General features: G+C 34.4%; 1 protein-coding gene across 4 annotated transcripts in view; it reads left to right on the top strand.

Moving 5' to 3' along the window:
* BORCS6 (BLOC-1 related complex subunit 6) overlaps window positions 1–26,203 on the top strand; it is a 441,611-nt gene that overhangs the window by 356,664 nt on the left and 58,744 nt on the right. For 3 of the 4 annotated variants that reach the window (XR_016293438.1, XR_016293440.1, XR_016293439.1), the window contains one exon: window positions 20,358–20,507. Coding sequence is in view for 1 of the 4 variants with exons in the window: in XM_089597756.1 (XP_089453882.1) it covers window positions 20,358–20,409 (52 nt within the window). In the remaining 3 variants the exon portion in view is untranslated. Of the gene's footprint in view, window positions 1–20,357; window positions 20,603–26,203 lie in introns of those variants that run through there. The other variant, XM_089597756.1, reaches the window with a different exon arrangement.

Genomic DNA, 26,203 nt, shown 5'->3' on the forward strand with positions numbered 1-26,203 from the left:
TTGTCCAAGTATACTATTACAAATCAATCTTCCTTTATATTAATGCTTACACTCATTTTTGATGGCTTGCGCCGTGTACTTATTAGCAAACTTACACATCTATGCGATAATACCATCCTTTTTTCCTCTGAGGGACAATGTCATGCATGTACACAATATGACATTATGAATTTTTGATAGTTAGCAGGTGGTAAGAATTTGTTTTCAGTCCCATATTTTAAGTCTCAGATGCAACTACTATTAAAATAAGATTTTTAAAATCAATTGTCATATTAAGTAATGGTTAATCGATTAAGACAATCATTCTGAAATGTTTTCAAAATCGATACCTTCAATAGCTTTAAAAATACTAATGTACTATTGAACAAGCGGCCCCCTGTCTCGGGTTTGCCCAAGATTCATGAAGTGGAGTACTGTAGTGTGTTGTCACGTAATATTCATCGTTTTAAGTTAAAAGTTTTGCAACTATTCTAGGCACTTCTTGAAACAAAATAGTATTTGTTGAGAATTCAGGTAGTTTTTATTAAATAATAAGCTGCAAAAAATAGATAAATAGATAAATAACAATAATAATTACAATAATGCTAAAAGGTACCGTGCATTCCTTACGCCATAATATAGTTGTTGCCTCTAAAAAGTGCCGTAGATTTACACTGTCTTTTGTTATAATATATAAAAATAACAGAAAGCGTTACTTGTTGAAGCTGTAAGGATTTGATATTGATATAGATACGTAACTAAAAATTTTTTTTTTCAAATACAAAACTTTACTACCGGAGCAACTAAGTCCTAGAGACTCATCCCTCAAGTTTTAAGCACTATAATGAACACAAATACATGTTATTCTGTGTATTTAGACAGCTAAAAAATTTCAGTAATCAATATTAGGGTTATAATAGAATGCTGATCCATCACGAATTGATTATTTATTCGTTAATTTTTACACGAATGTTCGAATCTTGTTGAGTGTTCTGCGACAGTTTTTTGACACCTACAAATGTATGTATTTAAACCATTTAAAATCTTCCTAATTCGCCTTTTGTAACTCTCGGCAATGTTAAAAACTTTGATGAGCCCTATAACAGCTGGTTTTCACCAACTTTTTTGTTGTAATGTATTTTTCGCATTAGTGTGCGGAAAACACCTATTTTCCGCACACTTCTTGCAAAAAACTTGTACGCAACTCCTGCGGGACGATTTCCCGCACTCGCGTGATAAACTCGCACTCGTAGCCGGTGACGTTAACTCGTGTCGTGCGATCACACTCGTGCTACGCACTCCTGTGCTTAACTGGCACTCGTTCCCGTCAACTCCGACCACTCGTGCAAGTCAATCACGACTCGTGCGGGAAATCGTCTTTTCCGCACTTGTTACGTAAATAACTATAATGGCATGATTGACAAGGCAATTTGACATTAGATTGCCTTGAAAAGGACCGGTAAGATTAAATAGTTGCTTCCTGATTAAACGTTAAGAGTCCAGAAGGTTGTGCAGGGTTGTTGATAGTCGGGGTTTCCAGCTTCATGACGAACAACTTGTGACGTCTGCCATTGTCTGACTTGGTGCAATAGCCTTATAAGTATAATCTTTCAGTAAAAAAAATTGCTGCCGAAATTAGTTGTAAAATGAATTTGTTGGTAAAAAAGTTTATTGTTAAATGGTCCTCAAAAAAACTAATAAAATTAATTGCCAGTTAGAGAATGACTTATCGTTATGACTTCTTCACAAAAATTAACTAATTCTCCGTCCTGGTCAACTATACGTAACTGTATGTGATTAATAGTGCGCCCAATGACTGTTAAATAAATAATTTGTGAAGAAACTTCAATAATTTTGTACTCTGGCGGGACAATTGGGAAAAACTCGTAAACTATATGAACTTTCTTTCCGTTTATATAAACTCCAGTAGTGATGTTGCACTTAAATCGTAATGCATTGACTTTGAAAAGAGCCACAGGTAAGTCTGAGTAATAGGTAACGTTATCTTCTAAAAATCGTTCAGTGAAACCCAAGAGACGGTCTATAAAATCTTTCGGTCCGAAATTAATCGTATGACTACAGATAATTACACTACGAAGTGTGTTATTGTTGGGTTGGATATCAATAGTTATATCGTAAGGCTGTAATACGTTCACTAAAGATGACTCGATATCTCAAATTTGTTAGCTACCTATTAGAAAAACCACCACTTGATCACCTACGTAGAATTTATTATTACCTTCGTCAATGTTTTGAATCAATTAAAATGTAAAGAGTTCTACTAAGCCAATATCGTAGTTATGTTTTGGCGATAATGCGATAGGTAGAAAATACTGCGCTTCTAATACAAAAGAAGTACCAGACAGACAAATAATAATATTTCTTCCATGACTGCTGGAGAGCAAATAAACGATTTCTGGTTATGATATCCTCTTATATACTTTTTGCCAATCTCTTTGATAAGAATAGCAAGCACCAATGACTACAGTTAAAACATTTAAAGTCTTGATATTTTTGATAGTTATACTAAACCTTTTCAACTTCCAAGTACAGGCTTAAATCAAAAATTGGCTGCAAATCGCCAAAGCTGCTAAAGTGAGTAACATTATCACCACATTCTTAATACGCTACCGAATGAGTCCCAGGACCATCCTTATCGTCAAGACTTACAATAGCAGTTTCACGATATCGTGGTCCATTCAAAGGTTAGTTGCTTCTCATGAAAACCCCACGAAAATTAGGTTTTTTCAGTTTTTTAGTGTATTTAAGTAAATCAATGTTGGTTAAAGCTTGGTAAGGAATATTTCTTTTATTGATTTTTTTAGAAACCACTTTCATCATGGCTTATAGTAAACACCTAATTTCGTTTTATATGGTCGAAGTTTGAGACTTTTTTCAAGTGCAATGGCCTCCATAGTTTTATTGGGTCTTTGGTTTTCTCATTGCTGCTATTTAGTAGCCTTTGCTACAGCTTATACTTTTCAATATTTTAGCTACACCATTAGCTAGTGCACTCGTTGCACTCAAACCAGCAAATAAGAGTACAGGAGGTAGTATACCGTCAGTTCGAGTAGGGACACATGAGATACGTGGTATTTTTACACTTTTCTTACCACCTGCTTCACTAACTGCACTACGTGCCCCCTTTGAAGCTTAAGTTATAATATCAGTATTTCAGATGAAGCCATTCTAACCAATTTAACGGCTACTTTGGTGTCTTGATTCCTCTAAATCTGATATTAGGTTTCGCTGAAGACTATCGCAAGATTGTTGTTAATGTAAAACATGATCTCATACTTACGAGATCAAGAACTAATTTAAATGCAGTCATGCAATCGCAAATAGTGACTCACCGTGACGCTAACGCAGTTCGAGTAGAACGAGTTCAAGATAGAAATATTGAAACTTGAATGGCATATGTCCTATGTAGTAATGTCGGATTCTCATAAAATTCGATTGCTTAATTATTTAAAGAGTGATAAGTTTATACCTATGAGTATCTGAACTTGGGAGCTCTATGAATATCCACTTTTGCTCACAACATCAAAACATATTTGAACAGTCAAATTGTCCAATCAGTTGGAAAAATCACGATATGTAATTTTAGCTTTCCAGAAGAACCGTAAGAGTCAAAGAGGAGTTAATGCTAGTATGATTGATCGTTGCAACACAATGAATGTAAAACTCTACTTAAATTCGCAATATTATGCCTACGGTGACCTCGATCTCGACACAGCAAAAAATCAGTTTGCATTGTTGTATAATATGGATGCTAATTTTCGAAATTTTTATTATGGTAAAGATCATACCCCACTGTTGAGCAAAGTCATATTCCTATCCCATATATCTCTTATCGTCATTGATTTCTCTAAGGGAAAAGAGTCCCCGAAAATGCTCCAGTTGATGTACGTTTGAATTTTGAATCTCACGATAATTTTCCTGCCAACACATTTGCCTATTGCTCGATTTTGCACGATCGCATTGTTCAATATGATCCAATGAGCAGAGATGTCAAGAAACTCATGTAAAGTGATGGTGAGGGTAGATGGTGGTAGTGGGGATAAAATTATAAAAGCTCGTGCCTAGCTCTCTTAACATCATTCGTCTAATATAACCGTCATAGAGAAAGCGTCAGCTGGAGCAGAGAAAAAGACGAGAACAAGCGAAGACAAGAAGAGTAAAGAAAGTTTGAGAAGAGACGCGAGGAAAAGGAATCGGCACAGAAAAAATCTGAAGACAAATCTTAAAATAAAAAAAAGTTGTGAAATTGTTTAAAAGGCTATTCATACATCATAAAAGCAAACCATCACGGAACAAAGTTATAGAGTGAAAAAAAAGAGTACGATAGAAAATACCAAGAGTGTGAAAAGTCAATTGACAGGTACGTGAAATGGACTAAATAAAAGAAGAAAAAAGAATCGCAAAAAAGTAATGAAAAATAGTAATCCATTTTGGAGGAAAACATCAAGTGGAAAAAAGTATTATAGAGAGGAGTCATGTAACGATCCTAAGCACTTGTGAGTAATGATTTATATAGTAGATATGCGAGATTTTAAACAGCCTCTCGACAATTTATTTCTCAAGTAGTAGCTACACTACCACTTCATTCTGATAGTAAATGTATAGTGTTTCTCTTCAAAGAGCCCTTTCTACGGCAATGACTCTTAGACAAATACAGAAGAGAATCCTAATGGCTTAAACCTCGTTTCCACGGTATACCGTGGAAATCTGGAAATTTTTTGTACAATACTATTGGAAAAATTCTATTATTATCATTAGGAAAAAACACTTACACATTGCTAAAAAAAGTGCATGTATTTGATTCACTGAGAAGACAATAGTAGGAAAGATTCAAATTTATTGTTCATAATATTACTGATTTTGACTATCCTCCAACTGATAAAATAAAAATGGCCACTTTTTTCCCGCATTGCAGTGGGGCGTACAAGGTCAACTATATGCATTATTACGTAAGACTGTACAAAAAGTTACTCCTAGATTTGCCTGAGTCCATAGAACAGGTGTGATTATTTCTTTTAGTGTTTAATACTTTAGTATTTAATACTATAAAAAATCGTCCTAATTTTTTTTTCTTTTTGCTACGCTTTTTAAAGAATTGAGATTTATTGGTTGTCCCTCTTAGACAAAAGTGTTTGATTGGGGCTCTAATCAAACGTGCTACTCAATTAACCTTACGGACGTAAAAAATTTCATTAAAGCACCTTATGGGTATAAACAGAAGTAAATACATGTTAAAGTTATTTTTAAGCCGTCCTAAAGTCAAGCGCTCTGCCTCTGCGTACTTCGCGCCGTAACTTTTTCATAAAATAATATTTATACTCTCTAAGTTTTCGAAGAACACTTGAATAAACCGGTAAAGTAAAACGTGTTTTCGTTTTTAATAATTTTTGTTAATTTAAATTGCTATTAACTTTTTTTAAATTAATTTTTCAAATCTGCCGCTTAATTAATTATGCAATTAGCTAATAGCCAACTCTATTAGAGGCTTTCCTTTAAGGCCATTAAAACTTGAAGATAGGAAACTAATAAACACGAAAAACTATTGCTTCGATGCTTAGCGCTGCCTTGTATCCTTGTATGACTAAAGTGGGAGTGTATGTGCGCATGTACACATGAATAAGAAAGATGTGGATTACCAGAACTTCTACATAAGGAGACTGCAAGCCGCAGAGAGCTTATTCATCTATGAGCCGTTCAACGAGAAGGGTCTCCTGAAGGAAAAGTGGAGTGAGAAAGCCATGGGGATCATTCTCTGTGTATACGTAGTGAAGCTCGGTATTTCTGCTGCTGCCGATGGGCTCCCAACTAATTCCAAGCAAAAAATGACTGCTTCGATGCTCAGCACTGCCATTTATCCTCGTAGGAGTAATGAACGCTTGCGCGTGTAGGTAATAAAGGTGTGAATTATACAGTGTCGATAATGCACGATAGTGGATCCATGTCACTAATGGTAATGCAGATTTGCGTTACAATCAGTGGTTTTATAAAACAGTTAACTTGAAAATTATTAAATGCTTACAAAAAACGTACCACTAATTATTATTATCTTCTTAATTAAAGTGTAATAATTAGTATTATTTTATTTTAACCTCGGCTAAGCAGGGTTTGTAAAGGCAGTGAAAAGGCAGAAAGGGTGAGGGATAGTAATGGGCTGGCCGAAGTCTCATTCTCATCCAGAAAGGATTCTGATTCAGTGAGGATTCTAGTCCAGTAAGGAGGATAATCCAGATTAAAATCCTCACTGAATTAGAATCCTCACTGGATAAGAATCCTCACTGGATTAGAATCCTTACTGGATTAGAATCCTCATAGCTTACCTACTGGACAAGTACCCAGTAATTGCCCAGTAAGTACCCCACTCGGAAAGTGCCTGGCAATAACTTTTTTAATTGCTGGGGAAGGGCTCCACAAATATCTGACAAGTACTGAGGGAGTTCATAGCAAGTGTCTGATATGTGCCTTATATGTGTTAAATAAGTTTTCGGCAAGAACCTGGAAAGGACTCTCCAAGTATCCAGGATGTACTTGTTATGTACCTATCAAGTACCCATGAAGTGTCCAGCACATGCCTGCTGGGTGTGTTAAGAACTTACCAAGTACACGGTAAGTGCCCTGTAAGTACGCAGCAAGTATCCGGCAAATATATATATATATATATATATATAAATCTTTATTTTCAGCCAGCAGGCCCAGAAAAAGGACTTGGTTTACAAATAATGATTGATATCTTATCCGAACCAGACACATACCATACCAACACACCGTCCACACTCATACTCTCCATACCCACACCCGAGTCTCGTCTCTGTCTCACGCTACTACTGCTTAATTATAAAATAAATACTTTTTTTTTTTTTAAATATTTTATTTACTTCCTTCACACTTTTTCTTGCACTTAATCTCATACCTCTTGAATAGTTTAACTACCTCACTTACTCCTAATTCACTCCTCGTATACAAGTTAAGAACCCTTTTATATTCCGTTTTATTTTCTTTCCACTCAAAGCTTACCTCACAATTATTTATTACATGCTCGATAGTGCTAGAATCCTTACCGCATAATACACATAACCTTTTTTCCGCTATCCACCAATACCTATTCTCTAATACTACATTACCACATCTTACTCTCGCGATAGTACTAATATCACAATCCTTACGAAATTTGAATAAATATTTTGGCAATTTTTCAGTTCTTATACTCTCATACCTTTTATTATACCTTGAGTTTTTAACACAGACATCCAACCTCTGTAATTCTATATCACACATTCTCTGCTTAATATCTCTATTTACATTGACCTCAGTACCTATACTAATATTTACAGCTAACGCGCTTAAACCAATTGAATGAAAGAATTTTTCTCTTTCCACACTGTATAAATCGCGGTTACCCAACATTTCCTTTTTTTTCCAGCACTTTTTTACTAATCTATCATCCTCCATTTGACTTATCTTTTTCTCAAAATTTAACGCACGCATTCGCCACGTAGTACACAATTTATCTACTTTGGTCTCACTATAAACGATGTACCTCGGTGGACAGAATTCCAGCTTCAAAACCCATCTATAATAGTCTAGTTGTATTTTTTCAAGTTTAGTTTTTTCCTCCCACCCCCATATCTCCGCCCCATACGACATTGTGCTTCTAACTAGATAGTTAAAAAGCATCCTCCTCCTTTTAAAATCATTTTTGCACCTTCTTTCCCCCAATCCCCACACTCTCTTAGCCGCAATCATCTCTTTTAACCTAAGCTCCCTTATATGTTCCTTATAATTTGCCTCCCTGTTAAAGTTAAAGCTTAAATATTTAAAAGATACAACCTCCTTCAATTCTTTAATATCAAATTCCCATTTAACTTTTTTACCAACCTTGCCTTTATTAAACACCATCACCTTTGTTTTTTTATCACTTAATATTAAATACCTACCTTGCAGAAACTTTCCCAAAGTCCCCAGCATGTCTAGCAACGCCTCCCTATTTAAGGCCAGCAAAACCAGGTCGTCAGCATAAGCTAGCGACCAAATCCTCGACCCTCCTACAACAACCCCACCTACTGTTCTCGTGCCAAACTCCTTCTCTAAAGCCGAAATATAGATACAAAATAGAATCGGACTCAAAACACAACCCTGCCTCAGTCCTTTCGAACTCCAGAACCTGTCCGATCTCTCATTGTTCACTTTCACCAGCACTATAGTTTCCTTATACAGTTCCATGATCCGATTAATTAAATAAACACTGATCCCTTCCTCTGCCATATACTTCCACAACTTTACTCTATTCAACGTATCAAAAGCAGCGGTCAGGTCCACGAAACACGCGTACACTTTGTTTTTCTTACATTTTGCCGTCTGCACTATATGATCCAGGATGTAGATATTGTCCAACGTAGATCTGCCTTTCCTAAATCCAGCTTGACCATCTGGCAAAATATTTTTCTCCTCCACTTCATAGGCCAGCCTTGATCTCAAAACTTCTGTTTATACCTTCTACGACGTTGGGAGCAAAGAAATACCTCTGTAATTCCCAACTAAATTAGGCTCTCCCTTCTTGTATAATGGCACGACAATTGCCACCCTCCAATCCTCCAGAACACCCTCACCATTCCACAATTTTTTGAACAGATCTACCAGTTTATTGAACAACTCTTGACCACACCACTTTCACACTTCATTTGGGATATCGTCCACACCAGCTGCCTTCTTTTTTTTCAACGATTGAATAGCCATCTCTACCTCTACATCCTCCAACAGAATTAAACTGTCCTCATCATTTTGCCCCACTCTCTTTTCACCCACAGTCCTCACGCAACTACCGTCAATAAGCGACCTAAAGTACTCCTCCCATTCTTTTATAGGAATATTACTTTCATCCGCTGGTGCACCTCTCCTCTTAGTTCCGAGAAACTTCCACACCTCGCTCTCATTTTTTATGCTTCTTAACGTGGCCTCTTTCATAGCCTTAAAGTTCTTCAGCTTTTCGTTACAAAGATTTCTCCACTCTCTTTTTTCTTTTATATAACAAAGCTTGTTCGCTTTACCATTCCTCCGTCTGTAATACGCTGCCATCACTTTTCTCTTCCTTGCCCTACATTCTTTATCATACCATTTCCTCTCACCAATCTTCCATCCCTTTATCTTAATCTCTTTTCTGACCACTGCTTTATTCACCGTGTCCTTTATCGCTGCCCACAACTTCTCCACTGATTCGTAACACTTCACACTTATCAGTTTACACAGGTCTTCTTCAGTCTGTCTGAAGTTCGCAATGTCCTCCTCAGACCACATACACACAGATTTAACCACCGCGTTACCTTTTCTCTTATCAAACTTTTTAAACCCGTCCTGTAGATCTATTGCTAAGCCTAAGGGCATGTGATCCGAGTCCGTCCTACCTATAATCTGTAAGTAATTAACCCATCCCAGCAAAACATCATTAACTAATACATAATCAATTACCGAGGACCCTCTTGCACCCACATATGTAAACTCCCCTTCTTCATCCCCATCCCACCAACCGTTCAGCATAATCAAACCTTTACTCTCGACCATTACTATCATTTGTTTACCTTCATTACTAACTCTAATGTTTTTGCTTTTTCTACCCTTTACTTTCCCCGACTCACCCTCCACAAAGTTGCCTAGTTCACCTACTCTTATATTAAAATCACCCCCAATTATCACCTTCTCTTCTTCGTTAACATCAAAATTTTCAATAAAATTCAAAACCTCCTTTAAGTCACCGGAATTGTATACTGACCATACATTTACAAAGTTTTTATTACATTTCATTTTATGCATTACAATATTATTTCTAACGCACAAATCAAAATCTTCATCCTCGCCTAAAACCGCTCTCCTAATACCGATCAGGAAACCCCCCATAGCCCTACCTTTTTTATTCAGTCTTACCGCTGCCACAGATTTCCACACAAAGTCGTTTGAGAGCTTACCTTTAAACTTTAGCCATTGACTTTTTTCCAACCATGTTTCACATAAACTGACAGAATCAAACTTTTCAACAAAGTCCCAAAAGTCCCTATCTTTATTAAAAATCCCGGCACAGTTCCAAAAGATAAACTTATTACCATTCAGCAATTTACAGGTTGTACGCTTTACCTCATCCGATACCGTTCTTTCCTCCATATCGTGCCTTCCACCACCGCGACTTCCTCTTCTGGGCCCTACGCAAAAAACTCCTTCATATTTTCGCTGAAGCTACCACTGTCAACATTTCCTGCTGCGTCGTTCCCTTCCTTCTCTTTTTGTTTATCCTTCCCTTGTATTCTCCAGGCTGTGGCCACTGCTGCGACCGGGGCCGTGCTTCTGTTGACAATATTCCCAACTCTCCTCAACCGTCTGTTGAAAATACCTTCCGCTTTCGCAACACCTATCCACTTGTATCACCTACCATCTATCCAAAAACCACCGAATCCACCTTTTATACTCGTATCGCTCATTCGCTTTTCTTTGACCCACGCGTTAATTTTTTCCTGTCTCTTTCTGTCATCAAAACTCAAATCGCTTTCAACAAAATATTTGGTTCCCTTTAACTTAAATTTATTGCTCAGTACCGCGTTTCTATCTTTCCAGCTACCCATTTTCACAACAAAAACATTTCCGCTACGCCTCATATTCATAATCGTCACACGCACACCGAGCTGTTCCCACAAGAACTTTTCCGCTCCCACGCGTAAATCCCCGTATAACGTGACCCCCCTAATTACAACATTTTCCTGCCTATCCTTCTCCTCTTGCTGCTTCACTATCTTTTTTAAAAAACTTACCTCCTGGACCGAAAAACAACTTCTACTTTCCGATGAAAAAGCCCCACTATGCGCATATATACCCGTCTCCGTGTTACTGTTTGTAACGCTTCCTACACTCGCGTCTGCCGATAACATACCTGTGTTTCCTTCCTTATCAACCGCCGCTGCGAACTGTCCTAACTTGTCGTTAACTTTATTGAAAAACTCCGTTACATCTCTTTCCATTGACTCAATCTTTTCCCTCAACTCTGTTTCTATGGCTTTTACCTCGACTTTATTTTTCTTATACTTTACATTCTCTGTCCTTATTTTTTTGAGATCCGCTTCGACGACATTTTTCAACCTGTTGATTTCCTCTTTTGTTGCCTTTCTTTCATCATCCCACCCCTCTACAGCCTCGCGCAACCTCTCCTTTAAAGTAACACAGCCCGAGCACTCTAAAATTTTTTCTTTATCATTAATTTTCACGACCTTTTGAAAACTATCTTCAATTCTAAGCTGCAAGTTCCCTGCACCGTTTTGTCCCTTCCCAGCCGTTGTACCCGTTGCCCCTTTTGTCGCCAACGTTCCTCTCGTATTTACTCCCCCGCTTCCTCCAGCTATCCTTCTCTGATTTTTATCTTGTTTTCCGACCCCCACATCTTTTCTATCGCTCCTTTCGCTCATTTTTCCTGTCATAATTATCCACACACACAATTCCAGTAGCCAACGTACATGCACGTATCACGCGCAATGCCCCCACCTGCAAACAATCTAACCTCACTCTTTCACCGCTCGCCTTTCCATCGCCTCTTACAAACAAGTACACTTTACACCGCAAAAAATTTGTAACTCACTCGATATCTCTACCTTTAGTTCACAATAATACACCAAGATTCAACTCGCTCACTTACTAATTCACGCGATATGCCCAGAAAAGACAGAGACGAGAACGCACGCGACTGCACACCAACGCGGCTGCTAACCAAGTCCAAGTATCCGGCAAATACTCTGCAAGGATCCGGTAAGCACCTGAAAAGTGCTTGGCAAGTACCGGACAGTAATCCATAATGTTATAGGGAAGTGCTCCACAAGTAAGCGGGAAATAATCAGCAAGTACTTGAAAGTGCCTGGCAAGTACCCGGCACGTGCCTAGGATGTTCTTGTTATGTGTTTGGCTAGTGAATTGTAAAGTACCTGGCAATTAATTGGGAATTAACCACCGATTGAACATCAAGTGCTTAGGAAGTGCCTGGAAAGGATATAAAAACTATTATTTGCTAAGTGTCCTCCCAATGCCCACCAAATACTTATCATGTGCCCTTTAAGTACCCGTATATGTTTTGTTAAATGCCTCACAAGTTTCTGCTCATCAAGCAGCTGTGACAAGTAAGTACTTGACAAGCGCCAGCTTTGTGCCCGTCATAAAACGTTCACCAATTGAGTATAAAGTACTTACCATGTTCCTAAGAAGTACGATGAGCACAGAAGGAGTTTGCTATGTGTCCACCAAATGTCCAAAAAGTTTCTGCCAAGTTCCCGCCAAGTATCTATCAAGCGCCTGAAGTGTATTTTTCAGGTGCTTACTGAATACACGAGAAATTACTGACAAGTAACCAGAAAGTGCTTTGCAGCAAATGTAATTTAAATCTCTGGGAAAAGCCTGATATCAAGTATCCGCCTAGAATTTAGAAAGAGTCTACTTAGTGTCCCCTAAACGCCCAAGAATTTTTGGTCAAATACACCTGCCAAGAGCTTAAAAAGGGCAAGTGTCCGCCAAATTCCAGAAAAATTTCTGCTAAGTACTCAGACAGTACTGATAAAGAAGCTGCTACGTATCACCTAAGTGCTTACCCAATACCTGGTATCTGACGAGGTTGTCCGAGCTGAGTATTAATTTTTTTACTATCTGACCAATTTTTATTATTTTTCATACATGAACTATACTCATAACTCGTACGTAGTACTGAAATCATTTTTTACCTCCTGTAACTAAGAAAATCAGCTTCGCGCAAAGAAAAAAGCATTTTTGGAAAATTATCGAATTTGAAGAATATTTATTGCTGCCAATCAAAATGAGACACCTGGTCATTGTTGTTGGTCGCGAACTGAACATCTTTTTAACCAAAATCAACATCTTTTTAACATGACAACGCTCGTCATTTACATTCAAACACATATTTCTTGTTTTACTACACATACATGACAGAAGAATTTTTAACATACTTTAGTTTAGAATACATGCTCGATTGATCCAAAACATCTTCCCACCGTACAAACTTTAGATTTGTATCATATAATAAAAATGAATAATGTAATAGGAGTATGAGTAGCTCCATAAAGTCGAACAGTTCAAACTTATAATCGTGATGAATTGAATAGTCTACAATTGATAAGTGGGTTCATTTAATTCGTAGGAAACAAATTGACTCTAAAGACAGAGTCTTATATTTGACAAATTGTTTTTCAATATAGTAAGTTAACAAAATACAAGTAGAACATTGGGTGAGCAAGCATAAGTGATCCTAATTGCAATAGCTTTGAAGTATTTTTTAATGATATTAGTAAAATATATTTTCATTTGAGCAAGAATTCGTAATAAAAGGACCAATTTGTATTTAGGTATAATGTATCAATAATATTCATCCTCAGTCAAGTAAAAATCAGGTTTTAATAATATAGTACGAGTAACGAGTCCAGTTGCTAATTGCTAATAGCTGCCTACCTTGAAATACTTTTTATACGTAAATAAAACTAAAGAAACTTGTCTGCTTGCTAATCTCTGATATTGTTACAACTAAGAAAACATTTTGTAAAGGAATATTATTTAAAAACAGTTGAATCCCTAATCGCCAATTTTTTCTTGTTTGAAGAAATATGTCGTTAAATAACTTCACTGAAACATAATTGGGCTCTTATCTACTGATGCTTGCTCGTCTAAAAGCAAAATGAATTAATTAATGATACTCATAAACACACAAAACACATATTGTTCTTAGAACCTGGTCAGATCAACTTCAACGTATCTTTTACCTACTGAACAATTAACAGTGATAGTTTCCAAAGCTACGTAATATAAAAATTTAAAACTTGTTTAAAAAACATAATAGTTGCAGCATAATGTGTTAGTAAAGGGTTGGCGCAAGGATCACGCAGGGGGGTGGAACCCTACTAGTATATACATTTAATATATAACTGTGGAGTTTCCATAGAGTAGCGCGTAGAACAATTTTTTTTAAGAAAACCATGTTTGAATTAAGTTTACGTGGTCAATGCCTTTTAAATGGGAAGCAATGGAAAATATGTTCCGAGTACGCCTATTTATTGGAAGGCAACGTAGCGAATGCTTGTACGCCCGGCGTTGACACATTGTCATTGAGCTGAGTAGGAATGTTTATGGCTATACCTGACAGATGCATGTAGGCAAATGCGTCTGCTTGGTTTGCTAAAAGTTTAGTTAGATGCAAAGGTTAAACGTACAACATTGTCTGATCTACATCTTCTAAAGGGGCTTTTAAAATAGAATGTTAAAATAATGTACATTTTTCATGACCTGTAAGGTCTGTGTTATAAATTACTGGTGGACATCAACCGTTAGTATTGGTGGCATGTTACTACTCAGTGTTTGATTACCTTATCTGATTAACAGAGACCTAGTGTTATGAAAAAATACTTTTCAAAGTTTGTTCGGTAACATTAAAATTTAAAAAGAGATCTTTCAATAAATGCATCTTAAAATCACTTTTTATTGTAAGAGTGATGTTATTTACATTTGTTAGAAAATCTTTCTCCTCAAACAGCTTTGTTAAAACTCAATGCTCAAGTGTTTTCATGAATAATCTTTAGATTTGCTTTCTACAAATGATCATCGTAACAGTTGTAGCACCTCATGGTCTAAGATTACTATCTGATTTGCAGAGACTATAGCCAAAGCATAAAATGTGACTAAGCTCTTTAAAGTAGTCTATCACCCACTGGCCTATCTACAATGCATCATCTGTTAGTGCATTCAAAATACGCATAACGCTTAAATGTAAAAAGGTTTATTATTACGTTCTGCTGAGATATGGCAACAGTGTCGATCAGCTCGTGGTAGTCGGCATATATTTTCCATACACACGCACTTGCATATGGCTGCATACACACACATATATATATGTGGCAGCTCTGTTGCTAAATATTTGAGACATACACGTACGCAGCAGACAAGGTTCATAACAATTGTTAAATGATTCACTACTTTGTATTTATACTGGTGACCCAACAGTTTAAAAATTGTATAAAACGCTACGAATTGTAAATTATTTAACGGTTTATTTCTCAGAATTTTCTTAGTTACTCAAGTAGCTTTTTTTGCCTATATTCGGAAAGTCCCATTGTAACCTGTCTTAAAATTGTAAACTTGTAAGTTTATTATCTTAAAAACCAATGTGGTAGGAATATTTATTTATAATTTATTCTGAAAAAGAAAAATTTAATCTATACCATACATTTTTTTCAAGGAAACTAAAGTTAAAACGTGGTGGGTAATAGATTATCTTGATTTCCAGAATCTATTATACAAACAGACAGAATTATAAGTTTGTTTTTAGATGTCTTTAAACTGCAGTAGTTCAAGAAAAGTGATGATAAGTATCTTTCTTGTCCTTTATGTATCCTTACCTTTATTACACCGCTTTTATTAACGTAATCAGTACCAGGACAACTTCGTCAGGATTTAGTACTTCAATTATTATTTTTGCAAATCAAATTAGAAAATGAGATGAGAGGCTAAAATTACCTTAATCATCTCATTTAGATCAATGTTCAAAAAAAAAAGTTTTTGTAACTACTTATAGTCAGTTTTTATTCCATAGTTACATTATTTAATGTATTTTAAATCATTTAGTTACTAGAAAAAATTATAAGATTTAGAATAATAGGTAAAACTGCTGTAAATACTGTCTTGATATTTCATTAAAAATAATGAAACGTACGTATAAAATACTTATTTACTCATCAGGGTATTAAATAATAACTGAAATTTGTCATGGTAATAGAATATTTCGTTGATGACTGTTTTTATTCTGTTAATAACCATCAATATAAAAACTGACGTACAAAGCAAACAAAATCTGTTAAACCATACAGAAAATTAATAAAATCATTATAAGTAAGTAATAGAAAAAAATTATACATAAAAATAAATCACTTATAATAAGAAAATTGTACAAAGAAAAGTTAAAAAAGAATTATAAGTTTTTATAAGTTTATTCGGTGATACAACAGAAAAATTTTAAAGTGTACTTACTTCAGTTAGTGTGAGATTTCATGGTTTCACGACATTGACCAGAGAGGGTGTTCTGAATCAATTGAGCATAAATTTTAAAGTTAAATATGTAAAAATTCTTCTGTCATGTATGTCTAGTTAAATACGAAATATCTGTTCAAATGTGAATAACGAGCGTTGTCATGTTAAAAAGATGTTGTTGATTTTGGTTAAAATGACGTTCAGTTTGAAATCATCTACCATGACTAAGAGTCTCATTTTGTTTGGCAGCAATGAATATTCTTCAAATTCGATAATTTTCCAAAAATGTTTCTTTCTTTGCGCGAAGCTGAGTTTGTAAGCTACATTTTGGTGCATTGGATGAAAATTACACCTATATCGGGCATTCTCGTTAGAGAGAACATAAAAGAGAGAAAGGAAACGGCTCCAGAGAAAACTCCAACAACACAGTACTGCAGCGAGTGCAGCAGTGACAGCGGAAGTGGAAGCAGCAGCATCTTGACGCAGAGGACGAGCTGCCACCGCCAACTCCCACACGATCTCGTGCGCCATACCGTGTTTCCGTCTTCTCGTCATCCTAACTCTGCATAGTGGCAGTGCGTTTTCGGACACCTTCTCCTGGTCCTCCTAATCCTGCTAAGTGGCAGTACGTACGTGTTCGTCATAACCTTGTCATCTTGAACCTGTCAAACCACACTGCGTTCTCGCACGCCGTTCCTTCGTCGTACTGATCCTGCGTATTGGCAGTGCGTTCGCGCACGCCGTCTCCTCGTCAGAATTGTCGTCCTGATACTGTGTAACGGCGATGTGTTTGCGCACCCGTCTCCTCCTCCTGATAAGTGGCAGTGCTTATGCACACGCCGTAACCTCGACATCTTGAACCTGTCAAGTGGCAGTGCGTTCGTGCATGCCATCTTCTTGCCGTCCCGATCCTGCTGAGATGCAGTCTGATTTTGTTGTACGGCAGTACGTTTGAGCACGCCATCTTCTCGTCATCATTATTCTGCCGAGCAGCAGTGCGTACCCGCATACCGTCTTCTTGTCTTTCTAATTTTTTTTTTCTTTAAGAGACAATGTGTTTTTTCGTGCTACGTCCTCTTCTTTCCACAAGCCATACACCTGTGACTGCATTCAGGTCGTATACACTACGTTAATATCTGACGTTATTCTGCAGAAATAAAGTAGCGGAACAATTGTGCGGATAATATTCTTATCTTGACTATGTAAAGGTGTAATGTATTGTATTGCATCTCGTACGTCTTTGTTACGTAGCGGTAGCATAATTACTTATTACTCATGCAATTTTGTGTAAAGCTTTGTTGTTTCCATTAACGTCTTAAATAGCGATAATAGAATCAGAGTAACTGTATGTACTGTAATCTTGAGTGGGAGCATTTAACTTTTATTTCATTCGAACAAGTTCTACGAAGCAAGATACAACTGAAATGTAAATTATAAGTTATCGGTCTATGAGCATTGAGTCTGAATTAGATTTGCTTTTAAATATGACAATCTCGTCAGCCATGTCACTGACTGGTGATCCACCGTAAGGATGGTCAAAAAACGCATGGCGAAAATGCTGGGTCGGTGGGTGGTCACGTGATACAGGATATCGGGTTCACAACTGGAGGGGAGCGCACCCCGAGCGGTGAAGGACCCGGAAATTTATTCTGAGATCGAATTAAATCGCGATGGCAGGGATACGCTTCTCAGATAGTGAAGGTCTGAGAGTGCTGTCGAGACGAAGCTTCTAGTGAAGGAGGCCCAGATTTCCTTGGCGAGAAGCCGTATTTAGTTGACATCATGCGAGCAAAGTATTCTTTTGTAGGTTAAGCATTTATAGGTATTACTGAACTTTTGCTATGCAATAATCTATGAGCTTTTTTTTCTTCTTGAAACATACTGTCGACTTTCTCATATTTTACAGTCTTACGATATTATACGCTTAGATGTCTCCAATCACCTTTTATACAAAGAAGTGTATTCTTGTTAGTAACCAAACTTATTTATTTCTGGATTATCTACTAAAATTTTTTCTCTAAATTTCTTTTAGTCATGCTTAGTTTATTGATGACAGTATTCAGAGCAGATTTGATCGGGCCAGGCTCTTGCTAATAGAATTTTTATTGAGAGATGTACGTTTTTTTCTTATTGTAATCTAAAGTAATGTAAATTAACTTTTTTAATAAAAATGTTTTGATTTCAGACCAATTGTAATCATAGTTACTATTAGAAATTACGTAATATATATACTTGACAAAAATAATGGGCTTCGAATAAAAAAGTTTTAATTTTTCCAATCTTTTTTGGAAATTTCTTCTGTAACGATAATAGGAATAGAAATAAACTTTTTAATAGTATTATCATGTACACTTAAAGAAGTATCATCTAGAAATAGGAAAAACTTCAATACAGCCAAGTTAAGGCCATGCTTGTATACTAATTTTCAATTATGTAACTACGGTGTACTAAATTTAATTAACTAACTTTTTTTAACATTAGCAAAACTTCCTGCAATACTTACATTTGTAGGGTCATAAAATAATATCTCTATCAATTCGTTTTTTTTTCTATAAACGAAAAATCGTGCAAAGTAGATTATAGTACAGTGAAATCCAAGTACTTTGAATTTTTGATGAAAGTATTAAATCAGTGTTAGGTGGTTTGAACTGTATTGCAGGTTATGAAATTATTCTATACTTTTATAGTTTCTAACAGTTTCAAAATACAATACATGTATGAATGAGAAAATTCACCATTGCTCTTTTGTTAACCATTTTTTTAATGCTTAAAAAAACTTTACATGTTATATTACATTTTAAGAGTTTATATTCATTGTCATTATTGCTAGCTCACAAAGTTTTCCTCTTTAGTTTTCTTGAAAAGTTTCTAACAGCAATCTAAAGCAATTTAAATTTAGTATCTTTATGTCAAAGATGTACTGAATACATTAAAATTTTTTACATAAAAGCCTTTATCCGTTTAATAAAACAACCATCTTTAAAAATTAAGATAGAATAACAATAGTTTTATTTGCAAAATTCTTTTAGATTTTCAGGGTTTTTTTATATTATTATAAACAAGAAAGGCTTTCCAATAGCTTTGTGTACGTAAGCTGTAAGTAATGCTGGCTCGAATTATATTGAGCTTGAATGAAATAAAAGCAAATAGTGTTTTGATATGAAGGGGCTGGATTACAGCCTTACTTCGAGACGTTTACTTTCCTTGTAAAACTTCAATCAAAAGCTAATAAATTATACTTTTAAGGTGGAAGTGTCAGCTACCAAAACATGACTTTCTCAGTAATAATTTTTTTTTTTTTTAATTTTACCAATTTTCAATACATATATGACACTATTAGTCATTATTCATTTTTTTTTTTTATACTAAATGAGTAAAATCCCGCACTTACATTTATGTATGTCTTATTTTCAGGGTTTTCGAGCCACGAGATCCCTTACTGTTTTTAAAACTGTGAATTGAAAACGATGTAACTAAAAAAAATGTTTACATATTTATCATGTATATAAAATACGACTAACGCCCTTCCCCATTGACGATACAACTGAAAAAAAAAATCAAATCTTGTCGTCGACAATCTAATGTAAAGTGTGATCTTACAGGTTGGGAATTAAAACACTTATTTTTATCTACTTAGTTTCAGCTGTTTCATTAGAAGTTCAAAATGTGATGGTTGCTAAAAACTTGCTTTACAGCAAAACTTTTAAAAGACTTGTTTATATCGCTGGAAACGTACGTTTCCAAATAGTTTCTATCAAACATAAAATCTTATTTAAAGTCACTTTTTCATTTGGTCACCATTTCTTAATGTTAGTGTTACATAGTTTGCCTTAAAACTCGTAATAATATTTCAAGTATCATTTACATATAATTTTTGAAAAAGATCTAATACGTAATGGAATTCATACGTTGAGCTAAGAAACAGTTTATAAAGAAAAAACATTGCGGTCAATATAATGTTTATTATAAATTATATATATGAATTTACCTTATGTTAATTATAAATTACCGTATTATTAACTTTCTGCTTATATTTAAGAGTGTAGAAATATACTAGACTCCTAAAGCTGATAATCATGATATTGACAGTTCCAGTGACTAAAGAATGTGCATGTTTACTCATTGCCATAGACTTTTGTTTAGCATAACTGTATGGGTGCTTGATTATGACTTATTAAGCTTTCGTTTACTTTGTATTGTACTAAAATCAAGCAATAGTTAACAAAGTTTTTTTATTATGTTTTAATTGTAATTTTTTGTTTAACATAACGAACAAATATAGTGATAAGCATTAAACTTATACAATGTTTTTATTTCAGAAAAAGCACAAAAAAATTGTTGGAACGGTTTGAAAATAATCTTAACTACTAGAATAGTTGCACTCAAAATTGACAATAACTCTCAGAAGATGCTTAATCAGAAGATATCCTTGAAATTATGTAATACCTGCTAAGCAGTTCCTTTGATACGTATGTAGTTAATAAAAGTTTTTGATGATTACTCCTAAGGAATCAAATGTTATTCTTTCTTCTTGAAATGTCCTCTTCTATTTGTTTATACCAATGATTAACTACACAACCAACACACATAGTGATCGTGTATGTTCTGATCTTACTACCCTGTATGTATTCATTTTTAAAGATAATGTCTCATCATAGTTTCTTAATATCATCAATTTAAAAAATAAAATAATATGTATACTAATGTTTATACATGTATGGTATAGGGAAAAAGTAGATAACTCTTATCTTAAAGAAACTGTGAGTATAAGCACGATCATCCTGCTCAGAGCACTCACACTTGTTCAAATTACTTTACAAAATCTGTAATTGAATACAATCTCTTTTTTAGAAAGCTTCAACAAGAATTCGAGCTATTCGTTATGCGCCTATGTCAGGTGGCGCCGTCGAGTGAGAGAAATTATCTCTCGCTAAGATCGCCAGAATGCACGGAGTCTTATAGGTAATTTTTTAAATAAATTTAAAAAAAGGTTATTAAGAGTAAATTGACCAAATGAATCAGTCATTTAAGTGTGCAGTGATAAATTTTGTTTGGTATTGTCATGTGTACGACAAGATTAGAAAAAATAAAAACTGAGATTGCGACTATGATAACATATCATATATAAGTGCATTATATATGATTACACTTGTGTAAAGCTTAAAGGATACAGGTAATCCACGGAAACGTAATATGAATGTATAAAAGTTAACCTAACCTATCATTAGTATTTATGTTTATTAAACACTGTGTTGTGAGAAATAGATAAATACGAGCAGTACTTGTGTTTCTTAAGCTCCACACAACTGTAAGCATGTATATGCACTCATATATGCTGTGTTATTACGGTCACAATCCAAAACAAAATTTATAACTGCACACTAACATAATACACGATCAAATCTTCGACTAATTTGGTCAATCCACTCTTAACAACCTCTTTTTTAATTTATTGAAAAATGTTCCTATTAGGCTGCATGCATTCTAGTGATCTTAGTGAGGGACGATTTCTCTCACTCGACGGCGCCACCTGACATAGGCACACAGCGAATACTTCAATGATCTAAGTTAAGCTTGTAAATAATTTTATCACACCACAGTGTCATAGAGACCTTTTTTTTGTAGATAAAGTATTGTGAAAAAAAATCTCCGTATCTTAAAAAATTTTTTTTTTCAATGGACAGCTAAGAAACATAGGTTTATAAGAAAATAAATAAGTAATTAAAACTGGGCACTAGAGTACAAGATAAAATGGTCCTAACCTAAGCTAAAAAATAATGTATGAAAATCATCACAAGTTACATTTTTTCTAAGAAGTTATAAAAATAAATGAATGCAAATTATGGAAAATAATCGTCATAACTTTAATTTGAATTAAAAGACTACTAGAATAAACAATGACGTATAATATTATAGGTAAAAAATACGTAATATTTAACCTCAAAAGCAAAATTTTCCTATAAAAAGTTAAACGTAGCAATCGAATTATATGGTCAAAGTAAACTTTGATTAGGGGAGATGGATTTTTGTAAAATACAGATTATTATTATTTGAATTAATTTTTAAAGGGCCAATTAGTTAACTCCATTAGTCCGAATATCAAATAAATATATGTTTGTTGAAAATTTTTTTAACACTTAAAGTTTGTAACGGAATGTACTAAATATACTAAATTGGAAAGTCTTAGTCACAAAACTGATAAAATAAAAAAAAGAGATGCTTAAATTCAAGTTGTATTTCTCAGCAGTGACATGCATTTTAGAATTTCTTAATGATTTTTTTTTTTTTTAACAAAATCTACGATACGATTCCAAATAATGGTACATATCATACATTTACCTTTTTACAACCACACATACACGCACAAATATCTAGTTTTTGTAATTATTTTCTGAATATATATTTTTGTAGAAATCATTACAATGTTTTTTTATTTATTTATTTAAAAAAAAATCCTTAAAGACTAACAAACAAGTGAAATATTAATTTATTCATAAAATGGAATTTTAACTATCTATAAAAAAATTTTGAGGGAGTTGAAATCCTATTTTCTGGTAATGATAGATACGTAAAAATAAAAATCCAAGGTTTATCAAAATCTCCTGACCGAATTTCAAGATGTCATCATTTACATTTAAATGCACCTATACATCCCTTGTCGTGCACACGAAAGGAGCCCATGATCGCCGCTTGAAGAGTCAGCTGCTCTACACTGAGAGGCTTTCCGGGAAGCCTGTCACCTTTACTTGGCTTTTTGGGCGTTCATAAGTAGTAGAAGTTGTTTCATTGGGCGAATAAAACGAGTTAATGAGTTGTTTTTGGATAACTTCTCGTTGCTGAAGCAATAAATCCCTTGTGGTGGCTTCACATACGTACTTGTCTCTATTTCCTAAATGAAGTATCCATATTTTATTGATATTTTCATGTGATATCATACTACTGTGGTATTTGAATGACACAGCCCCGTTAGTTCTGCGTGCCGTCAAAGATTAAACTCTTTTCTCTTGTTCATGAATATTAAACAGGAGAAGCTAGCGATCTAATGGGGTGTATGTGCTAGGAGGTTTGATTTTAGTATTAAATTAATAAAAGGTAGAAAAAAGGGAAAAACAAACAGAGTGACCATGTATGTGAACATATTTTAATTTTTCGCAAGTCAGCGCTGTTCAAACGAAAATAGCATTAGGTCACTTGTTATGCGTTTTCATTAAATTAACTTGAACTTTGATTTATTGGCTATCAAGCAAAACTTCATTGAATTTTTCTCGATTTCATATGAGCCCCGTGTAAGAAAGAACATTATCTTATGATTTATACATTTATTGGCACTGAAGAAGAAATCATATTGCTGAATGTAAATTTACATTACAATCGTCTGTCATTAATTTTACAAATATTTACTCTAAAAAGTGATATTTACTTATTAGTTTACGAGTCGTAATCGTTGTTTAACTTTCTATTTAGCAGCCATTTTGTTCAGGTTTGAATAAGATCCAGTAATTGGCGTTTTTGATATGAGAGATTCCTTATTGAGTCAACTTAAAGTCCTTGTATTTTCCTGGGGTATTACAAGTTTGAATGTATAAAAATTGATTCATAATTATTTTGTGTTTCTTTTATGCACCTTATACTCTTGGTTTCAGCCCTACATATGTTCCTTTATAACAAAATTGAATATCTGTTTTACTGAAACGATCCAAACACACTCTTCCCTCACCCAAAAGAACGAAAGACACGAAATTTGTATATAATTACTTAAACATTTGATGTATTATGGAGTCTTAAAGTAAAGGAAAATCTTATGAGCCATTTTAATAAGAGAACTTACTTATTATTAAGTTACTTTAAAATTATAATTAATAATGACATGTCACATACACGTAAGTATTCATGTAAAAAAAAAATCATTTTTTCACACAAAAATTGATTCAGTCAAACTGTGCTCATAAAAAATATGTGTGTATATATATATATATGTGGTATTTCAAAGCAGGCTTGTTTGGCTGGAGCAAAAGACTTAGTCCACGTAGCTACCTTCAATTTTACCTGTAAAGTACAAGATTTTATATTTAAGTTGTAAGAAGTGGGTGGGGCTTGGCTTAGAGGTCTGGGTAGGGAGCCGTGCTTGCTAGGGTCCGAGCATTCGCTATCCACCAACTATTTTCCTCCGTAAAATTAACAGGACACATTACATTACATCTTCTTCACAATATTCTAAGATTTCTTGGAATGGTGATAATAGAATATTCTAAAAATTATAAATTTCAAAAAATTGATGAACTATTAATTGAAAAAAAAATGAAATAAATTAAAATTTTTGATACGCCCTACATGAGGAACTCCAGATTCCTTGAGGAACTGCCTCGATGCATACACTTACTTGCAAGAGTACGCAACATTTCTTTTACGTTGGTAGTTTCTTACAAACAAAAAACATAAGTCATACTTATCAAAATTATCAATTTTGTTTCGGGAAATAACTAATGGGATCAACTTATCGTATAAGTTTTAATAAAGTCTAAGGACTCTTCTCGATTAAAGTCAATAGACTTATTAATCAGAATATATTCTAATAAAATTGAAACAATTAAAAATAATAATATAATATAACTCTCTATAAAATCAATCTGTTTATTTGATCTCTGTGGTAATTTCATTCCAAAATTTCTTTTTGTTCACTGTTCTTGGGCCATCAAAACAGTAGTATGCACGTGGCTACTTAACAACTAAGATCATGATAGTTATCTCTTTAGATCAATTTACTTAGCACTATTATGGAGACGGTAGCACAAAGTGCATGAATCCTGTGGTTATCATGTACGTACGTATACATACGTAAGGTACTATTTAGTACATCTCTACCTGCAACGTTGTCTTTATCATTGCTGAGCGCATCGATATAAGAAGATGGCCACACGATCTGTAGAGATGCTTAGCAGTCCCGTACGCACTGTTGTCCCTCTGTATCGCGTTATCTTTTCGCCGTGTTTTCATGTATATTTAAACTATATTGATCCTTGTATGACGATGTGTTATATTTCTTTGTAAGTCAATTATTAATTTGTTGTTGACGGCATACGTTATGAATAAGTATAGAAGCAATTAATTTGTTAGTATGAGATTCTTTCAAACTCAGAAAAAAAAATTTTAAACCGAATCTTTAAGTAAATAACTGAGATATTGAGAGTCATAATGCCAAAAAGTAATAGTTATTATAAGACACTATGTTAACAGCCAAACTATTAAATAATAACAACTCTTGTTTCAATCCATGTAAGAACGCTATATAAAAATTAAGGTTATTCATACAGTTAATTTTTTCAAAACTGGTAGTGGATGTAGTGGCTCGTTGAGAAAGCTGGTTTTGAAGGAAAAATTAGCAGGAGGTCTGTACAACTCACCAGCGTGCGAGGTTGATGACGAAGTAAATAGTTGTTGGTAACAGCGTCTTGTTGTGAAACCCAACAGTGAGAGCAGCCAAATTGTCCTTCCTAAATAACGCAAATTAATGAATTATTGGCAAGTAACTCCGTAATAATCCCTATTTATCAGCATACTATCGCATATATATATATGTTTTTATCAAAAGGTTGTATTGCTCAATATAAAAAGTAGTCATGTTGTTAAATCCATAAATGCTCACGCGAATATTACCTATTTACAGAAGAGGTCTTTGGAATATAACTAATACAAATCCGAATTTTAATTTTACATCTTAAATTGGTGCTGCACGAATTTGTTTCTCAAGTTTATTCATTTATCTGTAGGGTGCGATGTTTGAATAAAGTTCTAAGTAAGTTTGTACGTTTTTTTATTACAGTACAACAATAATTTTACTGTTATGATTATGAATACAATTTTTTTTTTTTTTTGTATTTCAATGCGAAAATAACGGGTTGACAATAAAAAACTTTTTACACAGTGTTATTGTTTTTCAATAAAAATCAGTGCAATCCTAACATTGGAATACATCAATTGGGTACGGCAAAAAACAACTGGGCAAAAATATTTTCTTGTCTACGGTAAGATTATTTTTTCTTCCGCTCTCTCCCACGTTTTTCTGATTTTACGATGTAACTATTATTACTTGAGCTTTTATACATGTTATATATAACATGATACAAAAGATAGGAAAATACATAAATCATTTGATGATTCACCAATC

Source organism: Copidosoma floridanum, unplaced genomic scaffold (assembly GCF_036245765.1).
Source record: "Copidosoma floridanum isolate Cflo_tuat_1 unplaced genomic scaffold, Cflo_Japanese_pri ptg000004l, whole genome shotgun sequence".
NCBI classification, from domain to species: domain Eukaryota; kingdom Metazoa; phylum Arthropoda; class Insecta; order Hymenoptera; family Encyrtidae; genus Copidosoma; species Copidosoma floridanum.